General features: G+C 39.1%; 1 protein-coding gene across 3 annotated transcripts in view; it reads right to left on the reverse strand.

Moving 5' to 3' along the window:
• DCDC1 (doublecortin domain containing 1) overlaps nt 1-16,911 on the reverse strand; it is a 351,456-nt gene that overhangs the window by 128,528 nt on the left and 206,017 nt on the right. For all 3 annotated transcript variants that reach the window (XM_029583130.1, XM_029583129.1, XM_029583131.1), the window contains one exon: nt 11,966-12,136. In XM_029583130.1, coding sequence (XP_029438990.1) covers nt 11,966-12,136 — 171 coding nt within the window. The remainder of the gene's footprint in view (nt 1-11,965; nt 12,137-16,911) is intronic.

The following is a 16,911-nucleotide window of genomic DNA, read 5'->3' on the forward strand; positions in this document are numbered from 1 at the left end:
AAAGAAGAACAGAATCTGGGGATGATTTTATCTTTACCAAGGTGCTACATAAAGTTTTATAGTGTGCCTTGTAACAGTTCTACATTTAATTTTGCGGTTTGTATGCCATTTTAATTTTCTCATTTGATTATTATTCTATTAGAATAATGCTTTTTTTGTCTCTATTATCCTTGTACACTCTGTTATCAATGCATACTGGCTTACCTTTTAAATGGTTAGTATCTTTATTGAATAGTGGGATTCATATACACATTTAGGTTCCTAAGTCTCACATAATATGGCTTTTGTTGCAGACCCTGCTCCATTTTGGAAGCCTCTTTCTGGACCACCTCCAGCCTCTCTATATCTTTTCAGAAGAACAGCCTCCAGAATTGGATACAATATTTTAGTCGTGGTCTTGTCAAAAAATGTACAGAGTTATTATCTTAGGTATTTGTTATAGTTAGTGAGGTTTGGGTGGACCCTTGGACACTGTGGCAGCTGACCACACCCATGGGGGGGAAGTCCCATGAGGGGCCACAGGTCAGCCTCAGCTCTGGACACACAAACACAGAAAGTTCTTTAGACAGTTTGAGAAGCCACCAGAGGTGGCAGTAGTGAATAGAAGATGTGGCCCGGCTGGACTAGTATTCCCCAGGGTGCTGGAACAGCGGTTCCTCCGGTAGCAGTGCTGTAGTGGAGAGAACTGAGAAAGTGAGTACAATAGAACATTCACAGAGTCCCAAGTATGGAGAAGCCCCGAGATAGGGAGAGCTGGCCCTCGAGGAGCGAGTACCAAATCCCTGGAGTTAAAGAGACTCGTTGGCAAAGTACTCACACAGCGGTTCCACGTAGGAGATGGCACTGGTGCTGGAACGGGGGCAGGCCCTCGAGGAGCGAGTACCTGGTTCCAGGGAGACAGCTTTGAGGAGTAGATGATAGTGATACTCACTGATGGTGTCTGTAGCGAATTCTTCCAAATAGAAGAGGAGATAGATGCAGGCAGCGGGTCAGGGAACATGGGCCCTCGAGGAGCGAGTACCAGTTACCTGATAGTGACCTGAAAGAAGCAAAGAAGCTCCCGAGGAGCGGGTACCCCGTTAGCAGAAAGAGTCCAAAGGAAGTTGGAAGGCAGAGTAGCTGGGTACGGAGAGCGAATCCCATCCGTAAGATCACCCTTGCTAACTCAACTGCTAGCAATAAACTGTAGGCTTAAATATCCGGGCAGCGTGACGTCATCACAGGGGACGCCCCTGAGGAACGCGCCAATGAGGAAATAAGAATGAGGGCTGCGCGGCACACGCGCCCTAATGTACATAGAAACATATAGAAACATAGAAATGATAGCAGAAGAAGACCAAACGGTCCATCCAGTCTGCCCAGCAAGCTTTCACTTTTTTTTTCTCCCCCATACTTATCTGTTTCTCTTGCCCTTGTAAGTGACTTTTTGTTCTATTTCCCTTCTACCCCGCCATCCCTTCCACCCCCGATATCGATCTATTTCCCTTCCACCCCCGCCATCGATGTAGTTAGCAGCGCTGGAGCTGCATCTAAGTGCTGGAGCTGCATCTAATTGAAGTATCTAGCTAATTGTTTAGGGGTAGTAACCGCCATCACAGCAAGCTAATCCCACTCATATTTATCCAGCCTGTGCAACTCAGTCCTTGTTGGCTGTTGTCCGAATATAAATCATCTTTACTTCATTCCCCCTGACGTTGAAGCAGAGAACTATGCTGGATATCATTGAGAGTGAAGTATCAGGCTAATTTGGTTTGGGGTAGTAACCACGGTATCAAGCAAGCTACTCCCCTGCTTTTTTGTGGATGCAAATCCTTTTTTTTTTTTTTTTCTATTTCCTCTTGCTGTTGAAGCATAGAGCAATGTTGGAGTCGCATTAACTGTGTGTATATTTATTTAATTAGGAAATTAATCTCCAGGTAGTAGCCATCATTCCCGCAAGCCGCCCCCATTCCTCTTCATTCACATCCTCTATACTTTATGGATCCACAGTGTTTATCCCATGCTTCTTTGAAATCCTTCACAGTTTTGGTCTTCACCACTTCCTCCAGAAGGGCTTTCCAGGCATCCACGACCCTCTGGAGAGCATGGCGAGAGGCAGCGCCCAAGCTGGTCCGGGGACGCTGGAGAGGACGACAGGTGGACACCGCGGCAGCCAGGCGTCCATGAAGAGCAAGAGTCGCCGCAAAAAAGGAAAGGTAGGCGGAGTGAAGCCATCGGGAAGTGACAGTCACAACAGTATTTCTTGGCAAAAGGTTACTAATCAATATTGTTCTAAAGTTCTTCATGCTAAGAAGCATTATATGAAGCTTGGATTGAACAATCTGAGAACAGGAACATTTTTCAATTGGTGCAAATGGCTTTGGGGAAGGGATAATTCAGGAAATATAGGATAGAGACAATTTTAGGAGGTTTTGGATAGATAAGATTGGTGGACTTCGAAGGCAGGTATGTGATGTTGGAAAGAAGGAAGAGAAGTTAAGAGGTGGCACTGCATGTGGAGCAGACAGTTTTGCTGGAATCAGGGAGGGTAGGATTGGATTCTTTTTCACCAGTGGAAAGTATAGAATTGCATGGGATATTAACTTCTTGTAGAGCTAGTTCATGGTTACTGGATTCATGTCAGTCTTTTCTCATAAAAAAATCTTCCAGATCAATTGTTAGTGCAGCTACAGAGGATGATTGAGTTGTCCCTAGAGGAGGACTGTTTGCCAACACAGTAGAAGCAGATGGTTGTAACTCCTCTGCTGAGAAATCTACATTAAATAAGGAATGTTGTGTTAGTTACCGTCCCATGGCTAATAGCCCTTTGTTGTCAAAAAATAATTGAGAAAGTGGTTTGTTAAGAGGTTGTCATCATACTTGGAAGAAACAGATGAACTGGATGAGTGTTAGTCTGGTTTTAGAAAGGGCTATCACACAGAAATGGTATTAGTGGCTTTGCAGGGCATAGATATAGGCGCCTCAGCATTTCTTATTCTTTTGGATCTATCAAATTCTACATCAGATGTCAGAATTTGGGAATAAAGGGACAGGCTTTAAAATGGCTTTCATGTTTTCTTGTCAAATTGAACAGCAGCTGTGTGAGTTAGGAATAATTTATCAGCACCTTTTAATGTGGAATGTGGAGTTCCTCAAGGGTCTCCAATTTTGGGCAGCCTTGCGCGTGCCGACCCTGGATTTTAACGGCTACGCGCGTATGTATTGAAATCCAGCGTACTTTTGTTTGCACCTGGTGCGCGAACAAAAGTATGCGCGCACGTAGTTTTATAAAATCTACCCCTGTGTTTTCTGAGGCCCTTAGGACAACTTATTCAGGATTTGGGATTTTGAATTTTCCTTCCAATGGTTACCTTAAAAAAAATATTTCCATCGTTTTGGGTATTCTACCTGAAGAATGTCCCGCTTTAAATAAGATAACATTTTTGCCATCATCTCTTCAAGCATCTGTGGGGGCTTCCAGTGTAAATCAATTTCCTCCATTGAATCTTACAGAATTTTTGGAAAATCGGGTCCAGAAAACAGATAGGGCCACCTTATGAATATCGTTTGTTGCTGACTCTGATATGTCTAAAGAAATGTGCTTGTATTTTTGGAATTTAAATTTTCCTTTCTATGGCCAAAATCTGAGGATTTTTCCTGATATTTCTAGGCTCACTCAGCAGAGGAGAAAAGATTTCTTAGCTCTCAGGAAAGATACCGTTGCTTTGGGGGCCTCTTTTGTTCTACATTAACCCTGTAAATGTTTTGCAAAGTTACATTCAGATACCTTTATAATGTTTGCACCTGAGCAGCTATAATCCATTCTCAATGCTAGAAGAGTTATTACTTCTTCTCCAGTTCTAATTGATTCCTGATGTTATATTAAAACCAGTATTAATACATGGGGGTCCCGACTTGCTATTGGCCTTTCTTTAATTGGATATTTTTTTTCTCCCTGTATATTCTTCCCCTTTGGAGATAATCATGTGTTAAGTTGCCTATGTATATTATTGGATAGAAATATACACATAATTGGATATGATATGCTTTTTTTTGTTTCTAATAATATCCTCATTTTGCCAAAACAAAGTGTTGCTTTGCTTTGTTAATTAAAAATTGTATAAATAAAAAGTTAAATAAAAAAAGAACAAACTGGTGTTAAATGAGAATAAAACAGAATGGATGTTTATTTCTGGAACTGGAAGTGTGCTGTGCAATTTGAAGATTAACATCAAGGAGCTGATGTTGGATAGCATCCCAAAAGTGAGAAACTTGGAGGTATTAATTGAGGAAGATCTATCTTTTGAGCCACAAGTTTCTCAGATGGTCAAAAGGGCTTATTGTAAGCTTTGTAAATTACTTTGGATGTTGAGCTTCTCAGTTTTCTGTACAATGGTTCAGGCATTGGTGCCACCAATATTAGATTATTGCAATGGGTTACTGATTGGACTCCCATGCAAGCAAATTCAAAGCTTACAGGTTATACAGAACATGGCGGCAAGGTTGATTTCTGCTTGCCCCCGACAAGAGAGTTCTGTCCCGTTAACTCAACTGCGCCGGCTTCCTATTAGGGAATGGGTACAGTTCAAAATTAAGATCTTAATGTTCAAAATAGCTTGGGATGAGGGGGGCTAGCTTTTTAAAGAATGTAGTTGCTAGCTATACCCCTAATCACAATCTACATTCAGTGGCCGGTGCATTGTTCCAGATGTCCTCCGTGTGTGAGGTTTGTAAAATATTGCATTGAAAAAAACTTGTAATGCTGCACCATTGGATATTAGGTTGGAGTCAAATTATCTGCCATTCGGGGGGGGGGGGGGGGGGGGGCAAGACGGCAGCATGATACCGGATGCAGACTCTGCTCTGTGTTTCTTGTGAATTATGTGCTTCTTTGTAACTATGCATTCCAAATGGAAAGGTAAAGTTCGCGTCTTCCCTCTGGATGTACCCCTCTTACATAGTCAGCAATTTCTGCCGTTCTATCTCTCTGAATCAGCAGTACAATAGGGGACTGTTTGCTCTGCTGCGATCTTGGAGGAAAGAGCACCTGCCTTGCCTGGAGAAGAAGTCACCTTGTCCCCCGGATCCCTGGCTCCCGCCAGCACTGAGATTCACTTCCCCATTGCAACTTGAGGAACTGCAGGATGACATGCTATTGGCATCTGCGGAGGGAGGAGTGCATGGAGGTTCAGCATCCGAGTTGCCACTGCTTTTCTCATTGCATGAGGACACAGGGAGAGCCAGTTTTACTGCATGTTTGGCTTCTTCATCCCCTGTTGAGATCCCAGGGGAGTCAGTGGACTATTTGGCTCTGAAGCTGTCTGGTGCTCCAAGTCCTGCATGCTCTGAGCCCTCTTGTGAGTCTTCATTTCTTCCAGCCAAAGCAGCAGTTGTCACACTAGATGCAATCTGAATTCTGATAGCAAGCTTTGGTTGCTCTTTGAAGGACTGTTACCCAAAAATTGATCTTCTTTCTAATAAGATGGATGCTATGGGGAATAACTATGATACTCAACTCCATGAAATACAATCTAGGGCCTGGACTCTCTAAGGTCACAGACCTTAGAGAATCAGGTGGTAACGGGGGGAGGGGGCGAAGCGGGGGGGGGGGGCAGGCCTGCGAAAGCCGGCAGCCATCGCAAAACTGCAGTGTGCTGGCTGCCGGCTTTCGCACCGAATAACTACATCATAAAAGGTGCAGTTATTCGGCGCGAAACTGGTGGCGATAAGGGTCCTTACCTTTCACCGCCAGCGATGTCTCCGCAAAGTCGGCCCTGGTGCCAGCCCGACTCCTCCTCTTCCGGGGCCAACTCCGCCCCAATTTAGGTATCGCACGCGTGCGATCCCTTTAGAGAATGACCCCTTAAAATGTCTGCTACTGAGAATGTTATTGGGAATATTCAGACTTTTAATGCTAGACTTGTTGAAGACCAAAATAATCTTTCCCAAAGGCTTGAGTTTCCGGAGAATTTATGTTTTCTGAACTTCCCTAAGGTGGTGGGTAAGAATCCCTATCACACTTTGACGAAGTATTTTCATGAAATTCTTCAGTTCGATTCCAATAAGGTCCCCTCTATAGATAAGATATATTTTATTCCCACTGTTAAAGTAAACTCTCAGCAGTCTCAACCTGAACATTTGTCCAATGTAATTGAAAATTTGACTGATTTTCTTGACGATTCTAGTGCTAAGATTATTAAGGGTTCTGCATTGTTTATTTCTTTTATTTCTGAACAGGATGTGAGCAAAGTGATGAAAAGATATTTTAGGAATATTTCTTCTTTATTTCATGGACAAGTGATTTGTACCTTTCCTGATTTTGCTCGCTCTACTCAGGAGAGAAGGAAAGAATTTCTCTCTCTTTGGTCTCAAGCTATTTCCTTAGGATGCTCCTTTGTTCTTAGATATCCAGGTAAATGTGTTATTAGATAGCATAATGATTATTTTGTATTTTTCCTACCTGAGCAACTTAAGTCTTTCATTAATTCCAGAAGTATTCATAAGAACATAAGAAAATGCCATACTGGGTCAGACCAAGGGTCCATCAAGCCCAGCATCCTGTTTCCAATAGTGGCCAATCCAGGCCATAAGAACCTGGCAAGTACCCAAAAACTAAGTCTATTCCATGTAACCATTGCTAATGGCAGTGGCTGTTCTCTAAGTGAACTTAATAGCAGGTAATGGACTTCTCCTCCAAGAACTTATCCAATCCTTTTTTAAACATCGCTATACTAACTGCACTAACCACATCCTCTGGCAACAAATTCCAGAGTTTAATTGTGCATTGAGTAAAAAAGAACTTTCTCCGATTAGTTTTAAATGTGCCCCATGCTAACTTCATGGAGTGCACCCTAGTCTTTCTACTATCCGAAAGAGTAAATAACCAATTCACATCTACCCTTTCTTGACCTCTCATAATTTTAAACATCTCTATCATATCCCCCCTCAGCCGTCTCTTCTCCAAGATGAAAAATCCTAACCTCTTTAGTCTTTCCTCATAGGGGAGCTGTTCCATTCCCCTTATCATTTTGGTAGCCCTTCTCTGTACCTTCTCCATCGCAATTATATCCCCCTCTGGGGATCAATAGGTCTAGATGGTGATCCTTGAGCATGTATTACTGTTGTTTTTCATGCTAAGAAAGTTTCTTAATTACTTATTTCCTTTTATCTCCTACATTTTCTCTCCTTATTATTGCTTTGTTGAATGGTTAATAATAAGTATATATTTGGTCTTGTATTTTTTTTTAATGGGATGTGTATAACCATTTTTTTTCTGTAAGTAAGATGTATTACTTCTTATATATTTATGAAATTCAATAATAAAAAAAAAATGATCTGGTGTTCCATTAAAAGGTAAAAGCATGGATGTTCTCTTAGATTTCTGGTCCACAAGTTGAAGAATGGGGGGAAATTATTTTGTTTCCAGGCACTGATAGGATTTGTTTTGGGTTTTAGTTTGTTTTAATTTTAGTTGAATGTTGTATATTGAATATTTTTTTATTGTTTTATGTTTTTATACCGCTCCAATCAGGTCTGATATCTGCATGTGCAGTATATAAAAATCTGGAAATAAATAAAAATATAAATCAGAGCAAAATGCATTTGTATAGGTCATTCATGGCACCACAATTAGAATAGTGTGCTCATTTCTAGAGCCCATTCTTCCAAAAGGCTATATAGAGGCTGGAAGCAGGTCAGAGAAAGGCTACCAAAATGGTCTGTAACAAAAGTTACATGACATGAGACTTAGGGACATAAATATGTATTCCCTAGAATAAGGGAGACATAGGAGCGATATAACAGAAGTATTTAAATAATTCAAAGATATAAATAAGGCAGATCTCAGGTCAATTCTATCATAAAATATGGTTATTATAAACTGAGAATATTACTCCTGTTATGGCTGCTCTTGCCATATAGTGGTTTTAGAATGGTTCTGCAGTTATTGATTTTTTTTGAATATTGATTATTGCAATTCATTTTATTTGGGTCTTCTGGAGAGCACTTTAAGTCCTCTGAAAATCTTACACAATTCTACAGCTCATATTCTTTTCGGGATAAGTAGATATGATCACATAAACTCTGTCTTGGCTTCCTTACATTGGTTACCCATAAGCTGGAGAACAAGATCTTATTATTGATTTTTAAAATACTCAAAGTACACCTTGCTTTGATTCTCCATATTAGAAAGGCAATTCACCAAACTAATAAATTAAACTGAAATGGTCTAGCAGTGAAGCATAACACTTTGAGCAGTTTTGGGCATGTTTGGGATGGATATGGAGGTTTGTGAGGTGTGGAAAAAGACAAGATGGAGGTGGGGATGGGGAGCTGAGGTTGAGATGCAGATGGGAATTTATATGTATATGCTCACCTACTATGTTACTATCAGAGTCATTTATCATTTCACATTAGGGCCTTAATGCTTAGCTAGCATTAAGGCCCTAATGCACGCAATAAAGCAATAATGCACGTGTTAAACAGTGCAACGTGTACTAGTATGCAAATGTCACATTTGATATGCAAGTTTGGAGGAGTTTGGGCGGAGTTAATGGTAATGAGCAGCTCCTAACGTGAAATGTGAGAGTAAAATGGTTATGATGGCTCTACCGAATGACGGTATATAAAACTCAACAAATAAATAAAACACACAGCAACACAGGTTTTAACGCCAGAAATAACTACATCTTTTTCTGTGTGTTGTGCCTGCATTAACTGTGCATTACCTTGGAAAAGGTTTTTATCATACATGCCGTTTGGGAAGAGAGAGAGAGAGAGCTTGTTTGAAGCTAGGTAGAGAATGCATTGTACAAATCAACTCCTCTTGTATCTTTCATCAATTCAAACAACTTCAGTGATGTCAACTTTGCTGTTCGTACCTCTGACTGTGATATAAAACCATCCTCCCAAACCTACCCCAACTCCCAAATCCCTACACCTATTTAAAAGTGCCCCCTCTTATAGTGGTATAAATAGAGAATGACACATTGATTTGTCTACAGAGTCTCTCTCTCTCTCACATTTTCGCTGTAATGTCTCTTGTAGTGTATTAATCAGCATGTGAAGCAAAAAATAGCGCACACCTTGCAGAAATTACCTACAGCTGGTGCTATTATCACTATATTTATAGCATTTTGATAAATCTAGGCCTTTCTTAAAGCTTCTAACATGGTATTTAAAAATATTCCATATTAACTACAAGCATTCTGCCCTCCTGGCAGTTCATCGTAATTTCTTTCTAACTAGCATTCTCAATTTTGATGTAGTTTGATTTTTTTTTTTTTTTTTTAAAGTGAAATGTTTATGAGATGGACATTAACTTATTTTCTTCTACAAGAATGTTGAATTTGATTGCAATATGATTATTCTTACAGCACAGCTCATCTAAGAACATAAAATGTGCCATGTTGGATCAGACCAGAGGTCCATTCAAGCCAGCATCCTGTTTGGAGGGGATTGATAGTTGATGAAAAGCAAAAATTGTTAATTTCATGGTTCAACTAAATGCGGTCTCTTGATGTATTACATGTAGCATGGAATCTAGTTTTTCTGTAATGGTATTTCTACCATGTTATTCATGTTAATAAACATATTTGTTTAAAAACATAAGAGATTCTATTTGTAAATTTGTCTTTGTTTCTTAAAATGAAAATAGATTGTTCTAGTCTGTATTATTTAGATTTGTATAAGAGGATTTTTAAAAATTTGTTTTGATTTCATTTATTGGTGGGGAATTTTTTGTTCCATTTTCTCTCTTTTTTTTTTTTTTTTTAAACTTAAAACAAAATATGGCATTTAATTTTGAAATAAGAAAAACGGGCAGTAGCAACTAATCCAGGGCTTCTCCTCAGCCACAAAAATCATGATTCTAAAAAATAAAACAAATTCCCATTGGGCTTTTCCCCATTTCCACTCCCTCACCCTCGTTCCAATCTCCAACTAACCCGTAATCGTAAGCATGTTCATGGGGCAAGAGTGTTTCCCTAAGGAAGGTGATGTGAATACAGAATTACAAGTCTGTGGAATGCAAATTCAAATCTTCTCCCATGGACTATTTGGATTTAAGAAAGTTACGATTAATATTAATTACCATTTCTATAGCAGTATTTGACTTATGCAGCACTGTACAAAAATATATGAGACAGTCCCCAGTCAGTAGAGTTTACAATATAATCAAGACACACATACAGAGCAAGAGAGACTTTGATAATATAATTTATTAAGAAAATACTTAAAATCAATAAGGCTGTAAGTGGGATAATCAGGGGTTAAGATTTAAAAGCAGTTTCAAGAAGTTACTCATGTCTCGGCTCATCAAACTATAATATTAACCATTAGATCAATATTGAACAGTTCTGTGAATGGACAATTTATCTGGCTAAAAAGTTAACCAGATAAATTGTTAGAGATTCAGTGGAGTGCTGCAAGTTAGCTCTGCTGATTATAGCCAGGTAAACTTATCCAACTAACTTATCTCCAACCCAGAATGTCTCTAACTTATTTGGCTTAACTTTTATCCGGTTAAAGAGTTAGCTGGATAAGTTGGAGACATTCAGATGGGTGGGGAAATTGAAAACCTGCGATAAGTCTGGCTAAGTCTTCCCGGCGATCGACAGAGGAAGATCGCCGCGTGGCAGAGACTTTCAGCTCTTGAGGAACAGCACAGCAAAGAGTTTACAGACCCCGTGAAGTTGGTTTTCAAAACACATCAAGGCCCCTGAGGAAAGGCTTTTTACGTCTGAAACATGTCGGGATCATCAGCAACAGGATGGACATACCAACCATAATCGGGGAAGTCTGGTTTTATACTCTATACTAACATCTTTCAGAGTCTCACATAGTTAATATTTGCAGAATACGCACATAAAGATATCACATTGCCACAGAAGAGTCTTCAGGTTATCTTTGGGACAATATAATCCTTAAAAAAAACTATAAAAAAGAATCTAAGAAGGAGGAGGAAGGTTAATGATTATAGACCACTGCATAGTGGTGCTGGGCACCTACACAACATATGAAACCTTTCTCTAACTCCACTTAACATTTAGGTAAACAAGTTTACATTTTTTGATAAAATTCACACCACTCATTGTGTAGGCACATACTTTATTTAAAACAATCAGAAAATACAATATACATCATCTAGAAGTTCATTCATTTGACAGCGACAGAGCATCGCTCTTGATTGTTTTTGTTCAGTTTTATCATTTCGCTGTACCGTTTGGTGTATTTTTGATAGATTTTGGTAAGTCCTAATTTAGCCAGACAAACCATTTCAGTATTGACCTTAATGTTCTTTCCCCCCCTTATTACTCTGAAAACTTTCAGAATATGTTGTCCAAACATCTCTGGTTTTTCTTTTCAAGTATTAGAATATCAAATATGGATAAAAGGCACTATGTATTGCCAAATTATTAGTAGTAATTGAGTGCTTATTGGTCTTGGAGTGCTATTCAGATATTCCTATTGTTATATCAAGGACTTTTATCGATCAAGTGTGAAACTCCAGTTTATATCATAACTCGTCACATGGCCTTTAGTTACTATGAGCCTTTATTGTAGAATGGATTGCCATTGGTAATTATAACTGAAATGAACTATTTGAAGTTAGGGAATTGGCTAAAGCATAGTGGTTTACTTCTTCTTTGGGTAGATGGGAAGACAGGATGTTAGGAGGATGGGAAAGAAATTAATATGGTTTTGAGTCTATTTATTTATTTTTAGTATTGTGCCTCCTTCTGATTTTGTAAGATTAAGGGCAAGTTAATCAAGAGCTGTGTAAATAAATGCCCATGTTATGCTTTAATTAATTACTGAGAAACATGAATCATTCAGAAGCTGTGACATAAGCAGGGTAAATTAATAAGCTAGATACTACTTCTGAATAAGATAACTTACAAATAAAAGTATCATGTAGTTGAAAAGAAAGGTTTTTTTTCCCTCTCCTTCTATATGACATATCAGACAAGTCCAGAATGACACCCACCTTTAGCTGCAGTCCCTGTGGGAGAAGAGTGTTTGCTGGAAGCTTTTTAATGTGTTGGTAGATATAGGTGGCACACTGTTCCTGCTCAGCCTGTAACTGCGGGGTGAGTTTAGAGAGCTGACCCTTGTAGCTCTTGATGGCTGTTTGTAATTCATCAATCAGCTCGTTCACCTGAAGAGGTTAAATTACAAGAGCACTTAGCAGGAGGTAATTGTTGATGTCACACCTATTAGAAATTTGGTACACAGTTTGTAGGGCTACGTGGAAACAAATATATTGTTCAGTATATATTATAAAGTGATAATAGATACAGCCTAGAGCACGACAAAGGGAGCGAGTAAAAAAAAAACCCCCATCAAGTTTGTGTGGATGAATTCTCTTTGCATTAGAGGTAGGACATGACTTTTGAGTTGTGTATCAAAATGTAGACAGAACAGTGTCAACATATCAACGTGCAGACAGAAGGAAGCCAAGCACAGAAGCATCCATCCAGAAACAAGAAAGAAACAGGAAGGAGTTCAGGGGTGTTTACTACTTTTTAATCAACAAATTAAGGACCCCCACTGCCTAAGGCAGGGTGCACGGAACACACAGGGAGAATAGTAACAGTGATTTTATGGGGGGGCTTCTTGTACAAAAAAAACAGCAGAAACTTCTTATCCACATAGAGCAAACTGCATTTATTTGTCCTAGGGTCAAAACTCAGTAATATTTTTTATTGTAACTCCCCTTTCCCCTCAGAATTAAAAAAATTATTTAAAAGGGCTATGGATGCAAGGAATCTTTTTTCCTTCAACTGAGGATGTACAAGTAAGTGTAAAACTGCTGATAGAGAGGACAATATTCAAAGGAATTTATCTGGAATAGAAGGCCTTTCTGAAAACGGCAAATGCAGTTAAAAGTATGCACGGCCTCCACGGTGCTGTGAAGGGTTGTATGTGCCCCTACCAGGTAACTCAGGCCGCAAAAGGAAACCTGAGCATACACAGCTTTCCAGGGAAAGTGCTGAATCATGGAACGCCACCCTCTTGAGTCAGGGAGAATGGTAAATCCACACAAGGACTGTGAGGCTTGTGGATACATTCTTCTTTCTGGTTTAAATGTTTACCTCAGGCTGGTCTGGGATTTGGCATGGAGTTTGTTTTGGCAAGGAACCAGACCTATTTCTCTTTTAAACTTTTCCTGTGGCCAGGAGGCAAACTGTGTCCTCGTGATCCACAATCTTGAAAGCTATTGTTGGAACCTGAATTAAAATAAAATTTACCTTGCATCAAAATAATTGAGTCCAACATCCAATTCTATTGCACGAATGGAACCTTTACATATACGGCAGCGCTTATTCCTTGGAACCTGACTATAAGGACAAGGAATCTGATGCTGCAAACTGAAATACCTGTTTCTTGCCTAGAGTGGGTAAGCAGGAAAAGGTTTTTTTTTTCTGTTCTTCGCTATAGGACCACCATGAATTCCCGAGGAGTAACCCATATTAGGGGCCTGTTCTTCCCTTTCTTGCAGAAAAAGGGGAACCATGAAGGATCCAAGGCTGACTTCACAACATGGAAAAATCCTGCAAGTATTAGCAGAAAGGCAGTGCAGCGCCAATAGATCCAGTAGTAGGTGTTGCAAAAGAGACTGGATCAACTGCAGAAGTCCCCCCCCAAATGACTCAGTCAGTCCTAGTAACAAGTAATTGGGTGAACTGTGCCTCACCTCCCCCTATGGAGGATTTGGGACACATTCCTAATAAAATTTGAGATGCTAGCTTTAGTAGCAAGCTGAACTGATGCGACTTGTCCAGCTTGACTGGCAAATTTACTAACTGGGGAAAGTCAGGTTGCTTATCAGGTAGCTAACCCTGATAGGAAGGCAAGCTATACAGAGTTAAAAAATGCCATCCTAGAAAGAATGGAATATGGGGAAGAGATATTTCATTTCACTTATTTATTCAATCTAACATAAAATTACACAAAAATTAACATATAAAAATACAAGTAATTACTGCAATTACATAAACTATTATCAAACATTATCCATAACTCTTTAAGATTTAGGGGTAGACACTTTCAAGATTTCAAAGGTGTAAATAAACATGTAGATAAAGGCAGGCCAGATGATATATTGTCTTTGAATTTTCAGAAGGCCATAAGAGGAAATTAAAAAATCATGGGATAGGAGCAATATCCTATTGTGGATTGGTAATTGGTTAAATGACAGGAAACAGATTTCTAAATGAAAAAAGGTCATTAGTGAAGTACACAGGGATCAGTACTAGGCCCAGTGCTGTTTAAAGTATGAATAAATGATTTGGAAAAGGAAATGACTAGTGAGGTTATCAAATTCACAGATGAAACAAAATAATTCAACGTTGTTAAAACAGCAGTGGATTGTGTGGAACTACAGAAGGACCTTATGAGACTAGAAGATTGGGCATTTGAATGGCGGATGAAAGTTCATGTGGAAAAGTGCAAAGTAATTCACATAGGGAAAAATACATTGACATCCTCAATTCAGTATGTGGCGGCAGTCAAAAAAGCAAATAGAATGTAAGGAATGAACCAAAGATGAATGGAGAATAAAAAGGAAAATATCATACTGCCTATATATCAATTAAGAACATAAGAAATTGCCATGCTGGGCCAGACCAAGGGTCCATCAAGCCCAACATCCTGTTTCCAACAGAGGCCAAACCAGGCCACAAGAACCTGGCAATTATCCAAACACTAAGAAGATCCCATGCTACTGATGCAATTAATAGCAGTGGCTATTCGCTAAGTAAACTTCATTAATAGCCGTTAATGGACTTCTCCTTCAAGAACTTATCCAAACCTTTTTTGAACCCGGCTACACTAACTGCATTAACCACATCCTCTGGCAACAAATTCCAGAGCTTTATTGTGCGTTGAGTGAAAAAGAATTTTCTCCGATTAGTCTTAAATGTGCTACTTGCTAAGATGGAATGCCCCCTAGTCCTTCTATTATTCGAAAGTGTAAATGATTCACATCTACTCGTTCAAGACCTCTCATTATCTTAAAGACCTCTATCATATCCCCCCTCAGCCGTCTCTTCAAGCTGAACAGCCCTAACCTCTTCAGCCTTTCCTCATAGGGGAGCTGTTCCATCCCCTTTATCATTTTGGTTGCCCTTCTCTGTACCTTCTCCATCGCAACTATATCTTTTTTGAGATGTGTCGACCAGAACTGTACACAGTATTCAAGGTGCAGTCTCACCATGGAGCGATATAGAGGCATTATGACATTTTCCGTTCTATTAATCATTCCCTTCCTAATAATTCCTAACATTCTGTTTGCTTTTTTGACTGCTGCAGCACACTGAGCTGACGATTTTAAAGTATTATCCACTATGATGCCTGGATCTTTTTCCTGGGTGGTGTAACCGCACTTTGAGTATTGTGTGCAGCTCTGGTTTCCCCACCTCTTAAAAAAGACATAGTGGAACTAGAAAAGGTGAAGAGGAAAGCAACAAAGATGAAAGGGGATGGAACACTCCCCCGTGATGATAGACTACACAGGTTGGAGCTCTTCATTTTGGAAAACAGACAGCTCAGAGGGGATATGATAGTTTATAAAATTATGAGTGGGGTGAAATGGGTAAATAAAGAATGGTTACTTACCCTTTCAATTAATACTAAAGCAAGGGGGCACTCCATGAACTAACAACCAACAGATTTAAAACAAATCATAGAAAATATGTTTTCACTCAGCACACAATCAAACAGTGGAATCTATTTATTTTATTTATTATTTTATTTATTAACTTTTATTTACCGACATTCGTGAAGCACATCATGCCGGTTTACAAAGAACTCAATAACAAAATGACATTGAAACAGTAGGATGTTACTAAAACGAGAAGCAACAAACAGAAAAACCAAAAAGCAAAATACAACAAAATAAACAATGTTAAAAGAAAACGAGGAGTGGAGGTTTGAAGGAGGGTAGGTGAAGGGGGAGGGGTGGAAGGTAGGCAAGGGGGTAGGGCGAGAGGGGGAGGGAGGGTAAGAGGTAGAAGGTAGGAGGGGGTGGGAAAAGGGGGATAAGGAAGGGAAGGGGAGAAAGGTATAGAATGAAGAAATAGGGGAGAGAAAGGGGAAAGGAAGGGAGGGGAAGAAAGGCTTGTTTGAGGAAATAAGGGAGAGAAAGGGGATAAGGAAGGGAGGGGGAGAAAGGCATAGTTTGAAGAAATAGGGTGAGAGAAAGGCAGAAAAGAGGGATACTATTACTATATCTATTACTATTACTATTATATCATATATATTATATATATATATATAATATAATTATATATATATTATATATATATATTATATTATATATATATTATATATATATATATATATAATATATATAATATATATAATATATATATTATATTATATTATATATAATATATTATATTATATTATTATTATATCTATTACTAGAGGACATGATCAAGGTGACTAGCATAGTCGGGTTTAAAAGAGGTTTGGACAAGTTATTGAAAGAAAAGGCTATAAAACATTATTACCTAGGTAGACTAAAGAAAACTATTGCTACCCCTGAGAGTATTAAGAAATAGATCCAGTTTTTGGATTCTACTGACCCAGACTGGTCACTGTCAGACAAAGGATCTGGGCTCAATAGATCTTGGTCTGACCAAACATGGCATATTTAATGTTTTTATGTTATGTTCTTATGAAAACATGTACTTGTTATACTACTGGTTATGAGAGATCTGCAATAAATGCCTGAGGTCAGATAAGCTGTCAGGACTGAAGCATACGTCTCTTAAACTCACTTGGGGAGAAGACCATGCCAGAGCAAAACCTAAGGCACTATTTTATTACCAGGAATGACTTACTGTTCTGGATGACAAAAAGGTGTGCACTCCAAAAGTGGTGGTAACAACTATTGGTTTCTGGATCATTTTGAAATTAAGTTTTGAA

Source organism: Rhinatrema bivittatum, chromosome 17 (genome assembly GCF_901001135.1).
Source record: "Rhinatrema bivittatum chromosome 17, aRhiBiv1.1, whole genome shotgun sequence".
Taxonomy (NCBI): domain Eukaryota; kingdom Metazoa; phylum Chordata; class Amphibia; order Gymnophiona; family Rhinatrematidae; genus Rhinatrema; species Rhinatrema bivittatum.